Genomic DNA, 13,970 nt, shown 5'->3' with positions numbered 1-13,970 from the left:
ATACATTTGGAGGTTAAGTCTATGATGCTTAAATATGTGGTCCTCTAAATTGGTCAAATAAGATAATAATATTGGCTCCTACAGTATATAAGCAGAGTAGCTCAGTCATAATTCAGTTTAGATCCAATATATGCAAATATTAGACTGTGTTTTTTAGAAAGATCAGAGCTAGAAAAGCTTTTATAATATTTGAATAGCAGTGCTTTCGTAAAATCATTTGGTGATATATAATGATATTTGTTTAACATAAGATAATTTAGTCTCATAATAATTTATGGTGTTTTAAAAGACTGTTTTTATATATTTCCAAAATTTATTTTCTTTTTTATAAATTTGTAGCAACTTAATTACAAGGTCTACTTATGCTTTAATGAGGATCTATTAATTTTATATTATTCTTTCAAAACATTTGTTTTGTTCAAGATGCACCAAAATTTTATAACTTTATTTTTGGTAATGACTTAAACTTTCTTTGAATAAGAGAATGTATACCTAACATATAGTATCTATTTCATTGATATAGCATTCTCCTGGAAAAGTGAGATTAAAATTACTGAAGGAGAAGCTTCAAGGTAAACAGTTTACCATTGTATTATTAGTTGCTACAGATATAATTTCTTTTACATTTGAATTGCATAGAAAATTAAAGTGCTAGAATTATTTATGCAATATAAAGATTCCACACCCTCAAATGATGACTCTCTATCTTTGATACTCAAAATACATTTTATATATGCTTGTTTGTAGTGGAGGGGGGATTCGTTTATTTACAAAGAATATCAACTTAGAATATGATTATAATATAGCATTTTTCACAGTGAGGACTTTCATAGCACTGGTCCTTAAAGTTTATTAATGTAATCTTTTAACTAGGATAATAATTTGGCAGTATAAATTATAAATTAAAATTTACTCTAGGAAATTAAGGCAATATTGAAAAATTCATTTATATTTTAATATATTTTGACAACAAAAACCTAAATCAATATTGAATATACAATAATTCCAAATAAAATAAGACTTTTTAATAGAGGGCAAACACATTTGATTTGAATGGCTAAGATGATTTGGCAGAACAAGTTCTAGAAATGTATAATGTTTAGTATAGAAGTTCTGTGTGGGCTTCAGTTTGATCTGGAGCTGTGACAGAATGCCACAGCTATTCTATCAAGAGCATAGTTTTTTAGTGTGTTTTTAAAAAATATATATATTTTTATTGATTTCAGAGAGGAAAGGAGAGGGGGAGAGAGAGAAACAATCAATGATGAGAGAAAATCATTGATTGGCTGCCTCCTGCACGCCCCACACTGGGATCAAGCCTGCAACCCAGGCACGTGCCCTGACCTGGAATTGAACCGTGCCCTCGTGGTTCATAGGTCTACGCTCAACCACTGAGCCACACCGGTTGGGCAAGAACATAGTTTTTCACACTCACTACATTCTATAATTGTACATGCCCAGTTTAAGGGAATTTGAAGCAGAGTGGATATGGGTGAATATGTGTGGCCCTACGGTCACAGGAAGGGGACTGTGGGTCCCTCAGCCTACTGGGAGGGTTAGGCGTGGCTACATGCCATGCATATTGGCCAACTAGTATTTAAACCGTATTTGATAACTTAGAAATATGCACAGTTTCATTAATTACCTGGCCATTCGGAAATCTAAACATCATATTGGAAAGTGATTAATCTGACTTTTTTTTTTTCTTCCAGAGCCAGTGAGACAAGCTCTTAATTATCAAATGGCAAATTTTTCTGAAAGAGAGAAGCCCAAGATAAGAGGGAAGGTTTGTGGGCAGTGTGAGAACAAAGCTGCTCTGCTGGTACGCACACTCTACTGAGATACGGGAGTAGAACTTACACGTGGTCTCAGATACTTGCCTTGCTGTGGTAGCGACATACTTTCCCTCTGTGACTCTTACTGTGAAGTGTGCATGCTGTGCCCCTTAGGATGAGTGTGCCTGCTGCTGGGGAAGGCCCACAGGGCACTGAGACGACGCCTCTCACTCCCGGGTGAGGCACTACTTGAACTTGCTCTCTCTGCCTTGGTTCAGCGCGTGCTCACGCGAACACACACACACACACACACACACACACACACACACACACACACACCAGTATCTTCCACCTACAACCCAAACCAAGCTACAGCAGACATCCTCCTTTGCCCCCCACATTTCTCTCTGTGCCCCTTATGGTAACACTTGAAGAGTTTGTTACCTTGCTGTCATCATATTCTCTCCTCTCGTTCTCTCTCTCTCTCTCCCTCTCTTTTAATTGAGGTATATTTCACTTACTCTGAAGTGGAAAGATCTTAAATGTGTACCTAGACACCTTCCTATAAATGCCTGCAATCCCGGCAAGATAACAGAATACCCTCGCAGGTTTCCTTTGCCTTTTCCAATTCATCCCCACTGCAAAGGCAACCACTGTTGTGATTTTTAGCACCTTACACTTAGTAGTGCCTGTTCTAAAACTTCATGTAAATGGAATTATAAGGTATGTACACAGGGGTGGGCTAAGGAGGTTTACAGGTGTGAGTAAACAAAACACAGAGTTTATTCTTGTATTATTATATATTTATTTATTATTGTTAACCTACTCTTGCTCACCCCTGTGTATGTAAATATTTGCGTGTGTGTGTAAGTTTTGCTCCATGCGGAGAGTCATTCATGTTACATTTATCAGTAGTTTGTTCATTTGTATTACTGACTAGTATTCCATGGTATAGATATACCAAGATGTATTTGTTTGTTCCCGTGTTGAATGACATTTAGGTTGTTTCTGTTTTCCCCCATTACGTCTATGGCTGCTGTGCACATTTATGTGCAAGTCTTCCTCCCCCAATGACATTTATTCTTTCTTTCCTTAAAAGTTCTAAAGCGAACTTAAAAAAAGCCCCCAACATAATGCTTTCTGACAGCTCACTAACTTTTCATTGGTGTCAATTTCATGAACTTTAAAAAAATTATCATAATTTAAAAGTTCCCATCTTAGCTATTTTAAATGCTCAGATCTGTGGCATTAAGTATTCACATTGTCTGAACATGCAGACATTTAAAAATATTGGCTTTTATTTGATTGCAGGTTTTATCATCTTTTAAATAAATAAATGATGAGTATTGCAATTAATGATAATAATTGACTTAATGATTAGTAAGGTGGGTTGTACTTAAAAGCTTAAGCTTTGAGCCAGAATGTGGGGTTGAAATTCTGGCTCTATTAATTATGCTACTTGACAAATTCTTAATCATTGTGTTCTTAATCACCTTCACATTGGAGATACAATGGTCATTGTCACTTTAGAGAGTTGTTGTGAGGATTAAATAAGATGAAACATGTAAAGCCCTTAGAACAGTGAGTAAATGCTCACTAAGCATTGTGAATATTGTTCTTTGATTCTAGCCTTTCTTTTTAGTTTCATTATAGTTACATATTTCTTACTCTTTTAACCTTTTTGTAGTGTTGGCCTAGTCATTTTATATATGATAAATCTGTCTACATTATTGTAGGTAACTATGTCATCATATGGGGACTTATAATACAATTTTTAAAAAATGGGCATAAAGGGTCTATTGAATTTTTAATAAGAGCTTAGTCTACTTTCCTATGTTTTATATATTCTAGTGCCTTATTACTCAGTGCATGCAGCTGAGAGCTTGGTATCTATCACCTGGGAGCCTGTTAGAAAACAGCATCTCAGGTGGCATTTCAGAATTCCTGAACCAGAGTCTGCATTGCAACAAAATCCCAGGTGACCCATGTGCTCGTTACAGTTTGAGAAGCATCACTATATTGCACATTTCAGCCCACCATTGGCCAGTACAAGGCAGAAGAGCTTGGTCAACCTCTCCCCAATCTGCCCCAAATGCTTTAGGCTTACAGTTCCCTGATAAGGGAAAGAGCAAGGAGGGGGAGAATGGTGGAGGGCACCAGAAAGGGAGGAAATGAAAGAGAGTCAAACGGAAAGTGAGCTGGAACCATCTTGTCATAATTTCTTATTTGCACTACCAGTAGTTCTTAACCTGGGCCGACTCAAGGAAATGAGGGATTCTAGCCATTTCTACTGCTTTTTGTCATAGTGGAAAGAGTGTTGAAATGATTGTACAACTGCATGGTAGTACTTTCAATTGCAGTAAAAATTCCATTTTCTTTTCTCTTCACTTTCAGTCTTGCTTGGTACCATTATAGATACCAGTACCTCACATTTTTCAATTTATCCCTAAACTTAAAAATTACATTTCAACACGTAAAGAATTTGAAAGATAAATGTATCCTTGTCCATAATCATTTCACCAGTCATAAACGTTGCTGACATTTTGAGGCAGTTCTATCCATATTTTTAAAAATAATTTTGTTTGAGGAATCTTCTAAAAATACTTTTAAAACCATATTTGGAGAAGCATCAGTGAAAGAGTACATTCAAGGAAGTGCATGGGGCCTTTTAGAGGCAAATTGTATGCATACCGTTTGAAACAGGTACTAAGTGTACCCTGTTAATCCATACAGAAAGATAAAAGAACTAACATTGGAGTGGTCTTCACCCAGAGATGGTGCTGTGTAGTTTTTACCAGGTCAAGAAGTTTGGCCTGATGCTGCCTACTGTTTTATGATTTATTAAAAAAGGTTACATACATACATTCATCTAACACACATATAAAACATTCTAGCTAGCATAGTTATTTTGATATGAGAGTAATTTGTTTACAAATTAGTTTTTCTGAGTTAAATCTTAACTGGGACAAATGGTTGTCCCAGTTTCCTTGGACTTCACTATAGGTATGTAATGGAAGAAATAAATATAATAGCAATAACATCTTTACACAAACATTTTATCAAAGTCATATTATAAGATTATGTTTTTGTTTGTTTTGTTTTTTTTAAATAAATATCTTTAAGGTATGTCTTGAGTGTGGAGAAGATTACTGTTCAGGATGCTTCGCTAAAATTCACCAGAAGGGGGCACTGAGGTTCCATAGAACAACTCTTTTGCAGGTATGACTTTAAAATGCTTTACTGGTAGTGTATTTATAGAACATTTCAACACAAAGACATTTAAAACATGCTTAATTATTGAGAATTTAGGAAGATTTACACTAATTTCTAAAATTATATTATGTACAGACAGTCTTTACATACTTGAAATTATTTTACTGAACACTAATCTGAATTCTATTTTGCTATTTAAACTGTGTTTTAATATAGTTCATAAAACACTTACCTTGATTAGAATTTTTATATTTTTATATTATGCATTCTATCTGTGAATTTGACATTTAAAAATTAGACCATATTTTTAACTATTGTTTTAATTGAACACATGATCTAAGTATTATTTCTATCTAATTTATGTTTAACTTTTTCTGTTTAGTTTAAAAATTATTCTTTTATTTTCCTCATTATTATGTAAATAAGCTTATCTCTCAGGTTTCCCCCTATATATTAGAAGCTTTTATTTATTTTCATATAGTCACTGGTTTTTGAAATGCCTAAATTCAAACCATGTGAGCTGGTCTTAAAATTCTCATAATTAAGCAACACATATGGTTAAATGTAGATATGACATTATATGAATTACTAGAGTCCCAATGCATGAAATTCATGCAAGGAGCTCGGCCCTTGCAGCCCTGGCTTCATCCAGAAGGTCGTCTGGAAGGACGTCCTGAAGTTTGTTCGGCTGTCTGGTCTAATTGGCATATTATGCTTTTATTATTATAGATATTTAATGATGCCTTGATTTGTCATAAATTTCACTCCTTTGACAACAAATATTCGTTGAGTATCTTTAGGAAGCAGTGTCTGTGGTAGGCAGTGACCTTGCACAGATGAGTATCACTAGGATCCTGCTCTTGGACCTGGAGATAAAACTGAGAATTAAGGAACTTGCAGTGGTTCTCAACCTGTGGGTCTCGACCCCTTTGGGGGTCGAACGACCCTTTCACAGGGGTCGCCTAAATACATCCTGCATATCAGATGTTTACATTATAATTCATAACCGTAGCAAAATTACAGTTATGAAGTAGCAATGAAAATAATTTTATGGTTGAGGGTCACCACAACATGAGGAACTGTATTAAAGGGTTGCGGCATTAGGAAGGTTGAGAACCACTGGGTTAAGGATTTTATTATTTCTTAGAGGCAAAGGGATGGGAATGATTGGATTCATATTTTAAAAGATCACGGGTAGATTTAAATCTTTACATTTAAGAAATATATATTTTTATTGATTTCAGAGAGGAAGAGAGAGGGAGAGAGAGATAGAAACATCAATGATGAGAATCATTGATCAGATGCCTCCTGCATGACCCCTACTGGGAATGGAACCCACAACCCGGGTATGAGCCCTGACTGGAACTCAAACCGTGGACTCCTGGTTTATAGGTTGATGCCCAACCACTGAGCCACGCCAGCCGGGCTTTACATGTTTCTTGAATATAAATATTGGTAGCTCTAAAAACCCAAGTCATGATAACTGCCAAACCTAAAATTGATCTTACTCATATTACTCATATTAATATTTGTCAATGTCAATTACTTTCAAATGGCTACTCCATGTTTGGGTCATCCTGGTAGAAATGCAGAAATGATGGAGGGAACAGGACAAAGAAACAAAAAAACAAACCCACCCAACCCTGTTATTCTCACCCCTCAGGTTGGTGCAATTGAACTGTCATAAGAAATAAAGGTTGACATATATAAAAGTGAGTGTAATTGCTAACATGGAACTAGCATAGAGTTTAACTAAAGACACTCCACTTTAAGGGGAAAAAGTATAATTACCCCACTATGCATTTATGTTAGGAATTTTCCATTCAATGATTTATTCAGTACTCGGTATGGAAGATAAGAGAGAAATGAGACATGGTTTCCCCCTCAACTTCAGGAACTAACCCTCCCAATTTAAGTCTGATTCTCTTCTCTCTTTCTCCCCTCCCCTCCCCTCCCCTCCCCTCCCCTCCCCTCCCCTCCCCTCCCCTCCCCTCCCCTCCCCTCCCCTCCCCTCCCCTCCCCTCCCCTCCCCTCCCCTCCCCTCTCCTCCCCTCCCCTCCCCTTCCCTTCCCTTCCCTTCCCTTCCCTTCCCTTCCCTTCCCTTCCCTTCCCTTCCCTTCCCTTCCCTTCCCTTCCCTCTCTCTTTTCCTCTCCCCACCCCTGCCTCATGCACACACACACATACACACATGGGGAGAGGGAGGAGGAAGGAGAGGGAATATACATTTCAATAAATTTTAACCTTTGTTAAATAATTTTCTGCCAAGTAAAATGCACGAGGGAAATTACTAAATTAACCTGCTTTCTCTCCTTGTTTCCATCCTCTCCCCTGTCTTTCTCTATGCGTTCAGGGTCCGGATGCTCTTCTGCCTTGGCCTGATGATCATGGCTCAGCGATGAGTGGCTATCTCTTTCTGTCTGTCAGTTATCATTAACCAGTCATAGAGTGTTTTTGGTTTTTCGCCCTTTTGGTACCATCAAAGCCATAAGAGGTTTTTTATTGAGTGCTGAATTCATACCTAATCTGAGACGTTAGGGTGGACATTTTTAGGGATTAAGCAAAGAAAAAAAAGAAAGCCTCATAGACACAGACAATAGTATGGTGATTGCCAGAGGGGAAGGGGGATGAGGGAAAGTACAAAAAGGTAAAGGGGGGAAAATGGTGATGGAAGAATACTTGAATTGCAGTGGTAAACCCACATTACAAGATACTGATGGTGTATTGTAAAACTGCATACCTGAAACCTGTATAATTTTATTAACCAATGTCACCCCAATAAACTCAATTTTTTTTAAAGAGTAGAAACAAAAACAAAGTAACAAGTGCTGGTGAGGATGTGAAGAAATTTGGTAGGAAAGTATTTGATTGCCTAACAACTATGCTGCACACCTGAAACTAATACAAAATAGAATGTAAACTGGCATTGAAAATTAAAATAAAAGAAAAAAAACACGGTGTAGCCATTATGGAAAACAACATGGCAATTCCTAAAAAAATAAAAATAAAATTACTATATGAGGGGAAAAAAAGCATTACTATATAAAAAGCAAGCATTCTAGGCTAATGGCTGCTATACTTTATCTTTTTAACCTGTTATTATAAAGCATAGCCAAATTTGAGTATTGTAAATCATTTGACCTCCATCTTCTAGCCCAGTGAGCCTGTATGAAGTTCACCGTCAATAAGTACCATTTTGTTCTGTCATATCTTGTTTTACTTACAAGAAAAATCTCTGAAAAACTGAAAGCAAACTATTACCATTTCCATATTGACTAACATGATAATTTCACAGGGCCTTTCTTTTGACTTATGATTGATTTAGACTTGGCAGTGAGCTTGACACAAGTTTATTTTTACCTCTCAGACTGTTAAATAATTACTTATCTGAAAAATAAAATGTAAATGTGCAATGGGAATTACTAAGGATGAAAATTCTACTTCTATATTTAGAATGATTTTCAACACTAACGGTTTAAAAAAGATGATTGTAGTGGGTGAGCCTCACATTGATAGAAAGTAGTTCTTAATATAGCAGGAATTTCTATTTTCTTTAAACAACATATAATCAAACAGAAGAGACAAGGTTAATCAGAGATAATGGAAGATAGGAGAAAAACAAAAGGCATTTTGATGTGACATACACAAAGGGAGGTTGGATTAAACAAATCATTAATATATTCTGGTATGTATATTTTCTTAATTGGAATGGAGATTTCCATAAATGGAAAGGAGCGATCTTGGGAAGTGGAGAGGTGAATAAGAATAAATAATTGAGGTAGAACTTCTATGTTTTCTGCTGTGAAACATTTATATTCAGCCTCTTTACATTTTTATTTTCAAATAAAGGTATGCCTATGTAAATATGGCTCTCAGTGGGAATATCTGCTTGCTTGAACATACCTACAGGAAAGTAATTATCAGGAAGAACCTCAGTTATCACAGTATAATTTATGCTTACTGACTTTATGGTAGAGTTTTTTTCTTTTAGTTGACAATAACCAATATTAGCTTATGGACTTACATTATCATCATTATTCTGTTACCGTTTAGAATAATACTATATATTCATTTTATTTACTTTTATTTAGGTATAATTTACATAATATATTAGTTTGAGCTGTACAGCATAATAATTTAATATTTGTATCCATTGCACAATGACTATCTAGTTAACATTTGTCATTATACAATTCCAAAAAATATTTCTGTTGTGATGAGGACTTTTAAGATCTACTCGCTTAGCAACTTTCAAATAGACAATACAGTAACTATTAACTATAGTCACCATGCTGTGCATTATATTGGCATGACTTATTTGTTATATTTTCGAATCATAGCTAGTCATTTTGGATAATATGGTTACTTAATTGGATGATCTTATAGTAGCCCATTTTATTATTTTTTTACAAGAGGCCCGGTGCACGAAATTCATGCATGGGGGTGGGGCCCCTCAGCCCAGCCTGCACCCTCTCCAATCCAAGACCCCTTGGGGGATGTCTGACTGCCGGTTCAGGCCCGATTCTGAGGATCGGGCCTGAACCGGCAGTCAGACATCCCTCTCACAATTTGGGACTGCTGGCTCCTAATTGCTCACCTGCCTGCCTGCCTGATCGCCCCTGCTGGCCTGGTCCCCTCACGCAGCCTGCTGTTCAGTTGTTTGGTTGTCCCTCACTAACCCCTGTCCCGGCCTGGTCACCCCACCCAGCCTGCTGCTCATTTGGTCATCCCTTACTGACACCCCTGATGGCCTGGTCCCCTCACGCAGCCTGCTGCTCAGTCGTTTGGTCATCCCTCACTAACCCCCCTGCCGTCCTTGTCGCCCCACTTAGCCTGTTTGGTCTTCCATTCAGTTGCGATGGTCCCTGGCTCTTTATATATATAGATTTTTAATTTTTGAAAATTCATTATAGAGAAAGGGAGAGGGAGAGAGAGAGAGAGAGAGAGAGAGAGAGAGAGAGAGAGAGAGAGAGAGAAACATTGATTGGTTGCCTCATGCCTCATGCCTCATGCACGAACCTGCAACCTGGGTATGCACCCTGACCAGGATCAAACCTGTAACCTTATAGTGTAGGAAACAACGCTCCAACCAACTGAGCCACTCTGGCCAGGGCTGGTGGCCCATTGTAAATGTTGTGCGTACACGTATTGTTGATGCTATGGTGTACCCCCAGATCCTCCTCTTTAGGACTGAGACACTCATTCCCTAACTTACTAGAGTGTTCCCTGTGGATGAGCCATAGTTGAGCCTCTCTCATAAATTATTTTGCTCAAAGGGAACGGCTACTTCCAAGCTTAACTCCATCTCTGGAGGCAGCCTGTTTTCTGGTCCAATTTCTGGTCTGTGTGAGGGTACATTGCCAGCAGCCCCCTTACCTCCATTGTCAACTCTGATGGGCTTTCAAAGCTCCCCGCCTTGGGATTGGCAGTTGCATTGAAGTCAGCTGTTCCCTCTACCCAATTCTCCTCCCTTCCCTTGTCCAGGTGTTGTTCTCAGAGCGGGAAAAGCCACGCAGGCAAAGCTCAGCATTTGTTTTCTGTCTGGGGAACAAACATGACATTATGCTATTCAGAGTGAAATTACAGATAATTGTTGCCCTAAATTTAGAGTAATTTAGTGCTGCTATTTTGAAGGTTAATATATAACATCTTTTTCTTTACTTTCCAAATTCTGAATTGAGAAATAGATATTAGATCCAGAAGGTAGAAATCAAAATATCAATTTTATTATTGATATAATCAAAATTGGTGGTTGTAGCATGAATGTGCAGACAAATCAACTCCCTGGTGCTTCCTTAAATTGAATCTTCTTCTGCTTCTTTTTTTCCACCTGCCCCACCAAATTGTAGACATTTATGTACCTTTGGCAGAGCAGAGCCTAACCGGTAAAACTCCTTAACAGGGTCTAGATTGGAACGCATCCCTCTATGGGCAGGCAGCTCTGAGAGAACCTAGAAGGGCAGGAGGCTCACTTTCTTCCCCCAAAGTCTCACTATATAAATAGAAGGATGGGAAGTAAATGTTCCTTCAAAAAGGAATTATTATAATTCACATGATTTGAGAATCCAGGTGATGTAAATATACTAAAATGCATACATTTGCTATTTATAACTATTAGTTAATATTACACTTAAGAGAAAACATAAAGCATTTAAAATACATATAAACCACTGAGTACCAGCATGTTTTACCTATTTTTTCAATGGGAATAATGCTTATTTCTTATGCCACAAGTCTGTGTTCATTGTCCTTCAATTTGATTATTACTTTGCACTTTATCAGGTTTTTTTAAAAACCATATAGTTATTAACTAGTCCCTCTTTTATATCTTCTGATAATTTTTTTTTCCAGGGAAGAAGGGAGAGGGAGAGAGAGATAGAAACATCAATGATGAGAGAGAATCATTGACCGGCTGCCTCCTGCATGCCCCCTACTGGGGATCAAGCTCAAAACCTGGGCAAGTGCCCTGACTGGGAATCAAACCATGACCTCCTGGCTCATAGGTTAACGCTCAACCACTGAGCCAGTATGACCAGGCTTTTCTGATAAATTTTAAATTCTGTGAGGATAGGTACTATTTCTGTCTTGATCATTACAGTATTTTCAGTGCTTAATATTGTACCTGGCACATATAAATCAATTTTTGAACAAACGAAAACGTGAATGAATCCCTAATGAAATGTTCAAACCCCCGAAATCATTTAAAACTATATTTTAAGTAGCGATGTATATTTTTCTCTGAATTTTGAAAACCAAAGGTTGGATAATTAAAAGAATTATTATATGTTAAGGTGCTATGTTAAAGGAGGGTTAGCAAAAGCCTTTGCTCTTTAGTATGAGAATTTGACCCTTAACTTTCTAGCTCTTTCCCCAGGATACAGATAAAGGTAGTGATGTCTACTATTTTGCTAGACTTACGGTAAATATGACTCCTGATTGATCAGTTGCCTCTAACTGGGAGAACCATAAACACTTGGAGCGAGACACCTGAGTGTGGTGAGCTGTACAACTGGCCTTACTGCTGTGAGGCTCTGGAAGATGTGCAGAAGGTTAACTCCATGGAGAATGGGGTTTCTAAGCGAGGTGCATCCCTCAGCTATCAGAGCTATGCTTCCGCATGAACTGCTGCTAGAATCCAACCCCAAAAGATACTGTCCTGGCGGCAATCGAATTCCTCTTCTTATCATTCCGAGTACACTGATGCCAAGACTGCTTTGCTGGCAGCCCTGGTAGTCTGAAAGTTTAGTTAATCCAGGAGGACTCATTGGTGGACATTGCAGTTAAGTCTTTCATTAACCAGAATGTCAAAAACCAGAATGATAGGATACCCGAAAGGTAAGTGAAGAACACTTGTATAGGCATCACTGACAAGAATTTTTTTTAAAAAAAACTTTCTTGGTATATAATTTACATACCATGCAATTTATTCATTCAAGTTGCACAATTCAATGGATTTTAGTATATTCACAGATATGTGTAACTCCCAGCACAATTAATTGTTTAGAACATTTTCGTCCCCTCAAAAAGAAACCTTTTGCTACTACTTCCATCCCCTATATCCCTCTTTCCTAATTCCCTGGCAACCACTAATCTATTTTTGCCATTGTAGGTGAGCTTATTTGGACATTTAATGTAAATTGGATCATATAATGTGGTCTTTCATGTCTGGCTTTTTTTTTTTTACTAAGTATAATATTTTCAAGGTTCATCTATATTGTAGCATGTATCAGTACTTTATTTCATTGTATGGTTATACCACATTTTGTTTATGCACTCATTGTCTGATGGACATTTGCATTCCCACCTTTTGACTATTATGATAATGTTGCTATGAACATCTGTGTACAGGGTTTTGTGGGGACATGTGTCTTTTCTCTCTTAGCTGTATCTCTAGCAGTGGGTCCTATGGTGACTGTCTACTTGTTGGAGGAACTGCCCAGTGTTTTCCAAAATGACTGCTCCATTTTGCACTTCCACCAGCAGTGTGCGAGATTTCTGCTTTCTCTGTGGCCTAGCGAACACGTGTTCTCAGTCTTTTTGATTTTGGCATCTTTTGGAAAAATGTAGTATCTCCTGGTAGTTTTGATTTGCCTTTCTCCGATGACTAATGATGCCACACATCTTTTCATTGCTTATTGGCCATTTGTATATCTTTCTTGGAGAAATGGTGGCAAGAATTTTTGAGAAGACTTAAGTATGGGCTGTTTATTAGCCTGCACTTCAGTGAAACTCCATGTGTGTGGTGATCTTTTAGATGTGAGTACTAAGAAAAGCTAGGGGAAGGGAAAAGACCACCTTTGACAGGGGTATGGGAAAGGGAGAGTAGGTGTCTGTTACCATCAGTGGATAGTTGGAAGAACAGTGGTTTAGGGAGCATATTACAGAAGCAAGTGACAGGCACAGTGGAGAGGGTAGAGGCAGTGCAAGGGTTTAGTGCAGAGAGGGCCCGAATCAATGTCAAAGGGAAAAGAAGGTGCTTCTGTGAAATTTATGCTGAGGGCATCTTTAAGATAAAGCTCATATATGCAAGCTCAGAAACTCCCAGGGTGGTTGTGTGGGTCAGATTCAATGACAGCAAGTATAAAAGTATTTTACTCATAGCAGGTGCTCCGTACACTAGGTTTTATTAGGATGCATTGCTAGCAGAAATTAAGTCAGGTCTTACACCATCTAAATTTAGAAATTAGAAAATAACGTAATATTAATGATAACGAGTCTAAAATATTAATGCAATGGTTACTTTTGGTTTTAGGGCTGCTTTTCCAAATTATTTATATTTATATATATAGAGAAACGCTTTGTGAAAAAACAACAGTGAAGTAAGATATTAGAGCTCAGTCTGTGAGAGTATACTTAAAAATACAGATTTTCTCCTTGTCCAAATTGAGAAAAATAGAATCTCAATTTTGGAGGGGACCATTCAGATCATTAGATTAATCACATGTCTGAACCTTTAATCAATAACATTGCAAATATCCATCACC

General features: G+C 37.5%; 1 protein-coding gene across 2 annotated transcripts in view; it reads left to right on the top strand.

The window, feature by feature from the left end:
* ZBBX (zinc finger B-box domain containing) overlaps nt 1-13,970 on the top strand; it is a 110,986-nt gene that overhangs the window by 11,870 nt on the left and 85,146 nt on the right. For both annotated transcript variants that reach the window (XM_059685970.1, XM_059685969.1), the window contains exons 4-6: nt 524-572; nt 1,713-1,822; nt 4,899-4,994. In XM_059685970.1, coding sequence (XP_059541953.1) covers nt 524-572; nt 1,713-1,822; nt 4,899-4,994 — 255 coding nt within the window. The remainder of the gene's footprint in view (nt 1-523; nt 573-1,712; nt 1,823-4,898; nt 4,995-13,970) is intronic.

The sequence above is a fragment of the Myotis daubentonii genome, chromosome 3 (assembly GCF_963259705.1).
Source record: "Myotis daubentonii chromosome 3, mMyoDau2.1, whole genome shotgun sequence".
Taxonomy (NCBI): Eukaryota; Metazoa; Chordata; class Mammalia; order Chiroptera; family Vespertilionidae; genus Myotis; species Myotis daubentonii.
The sequence above is the reverse complement of the archived record's forward strand: the minus strand, read 5'-3'. Positions and strand labels throughout refer to the sequence as shown.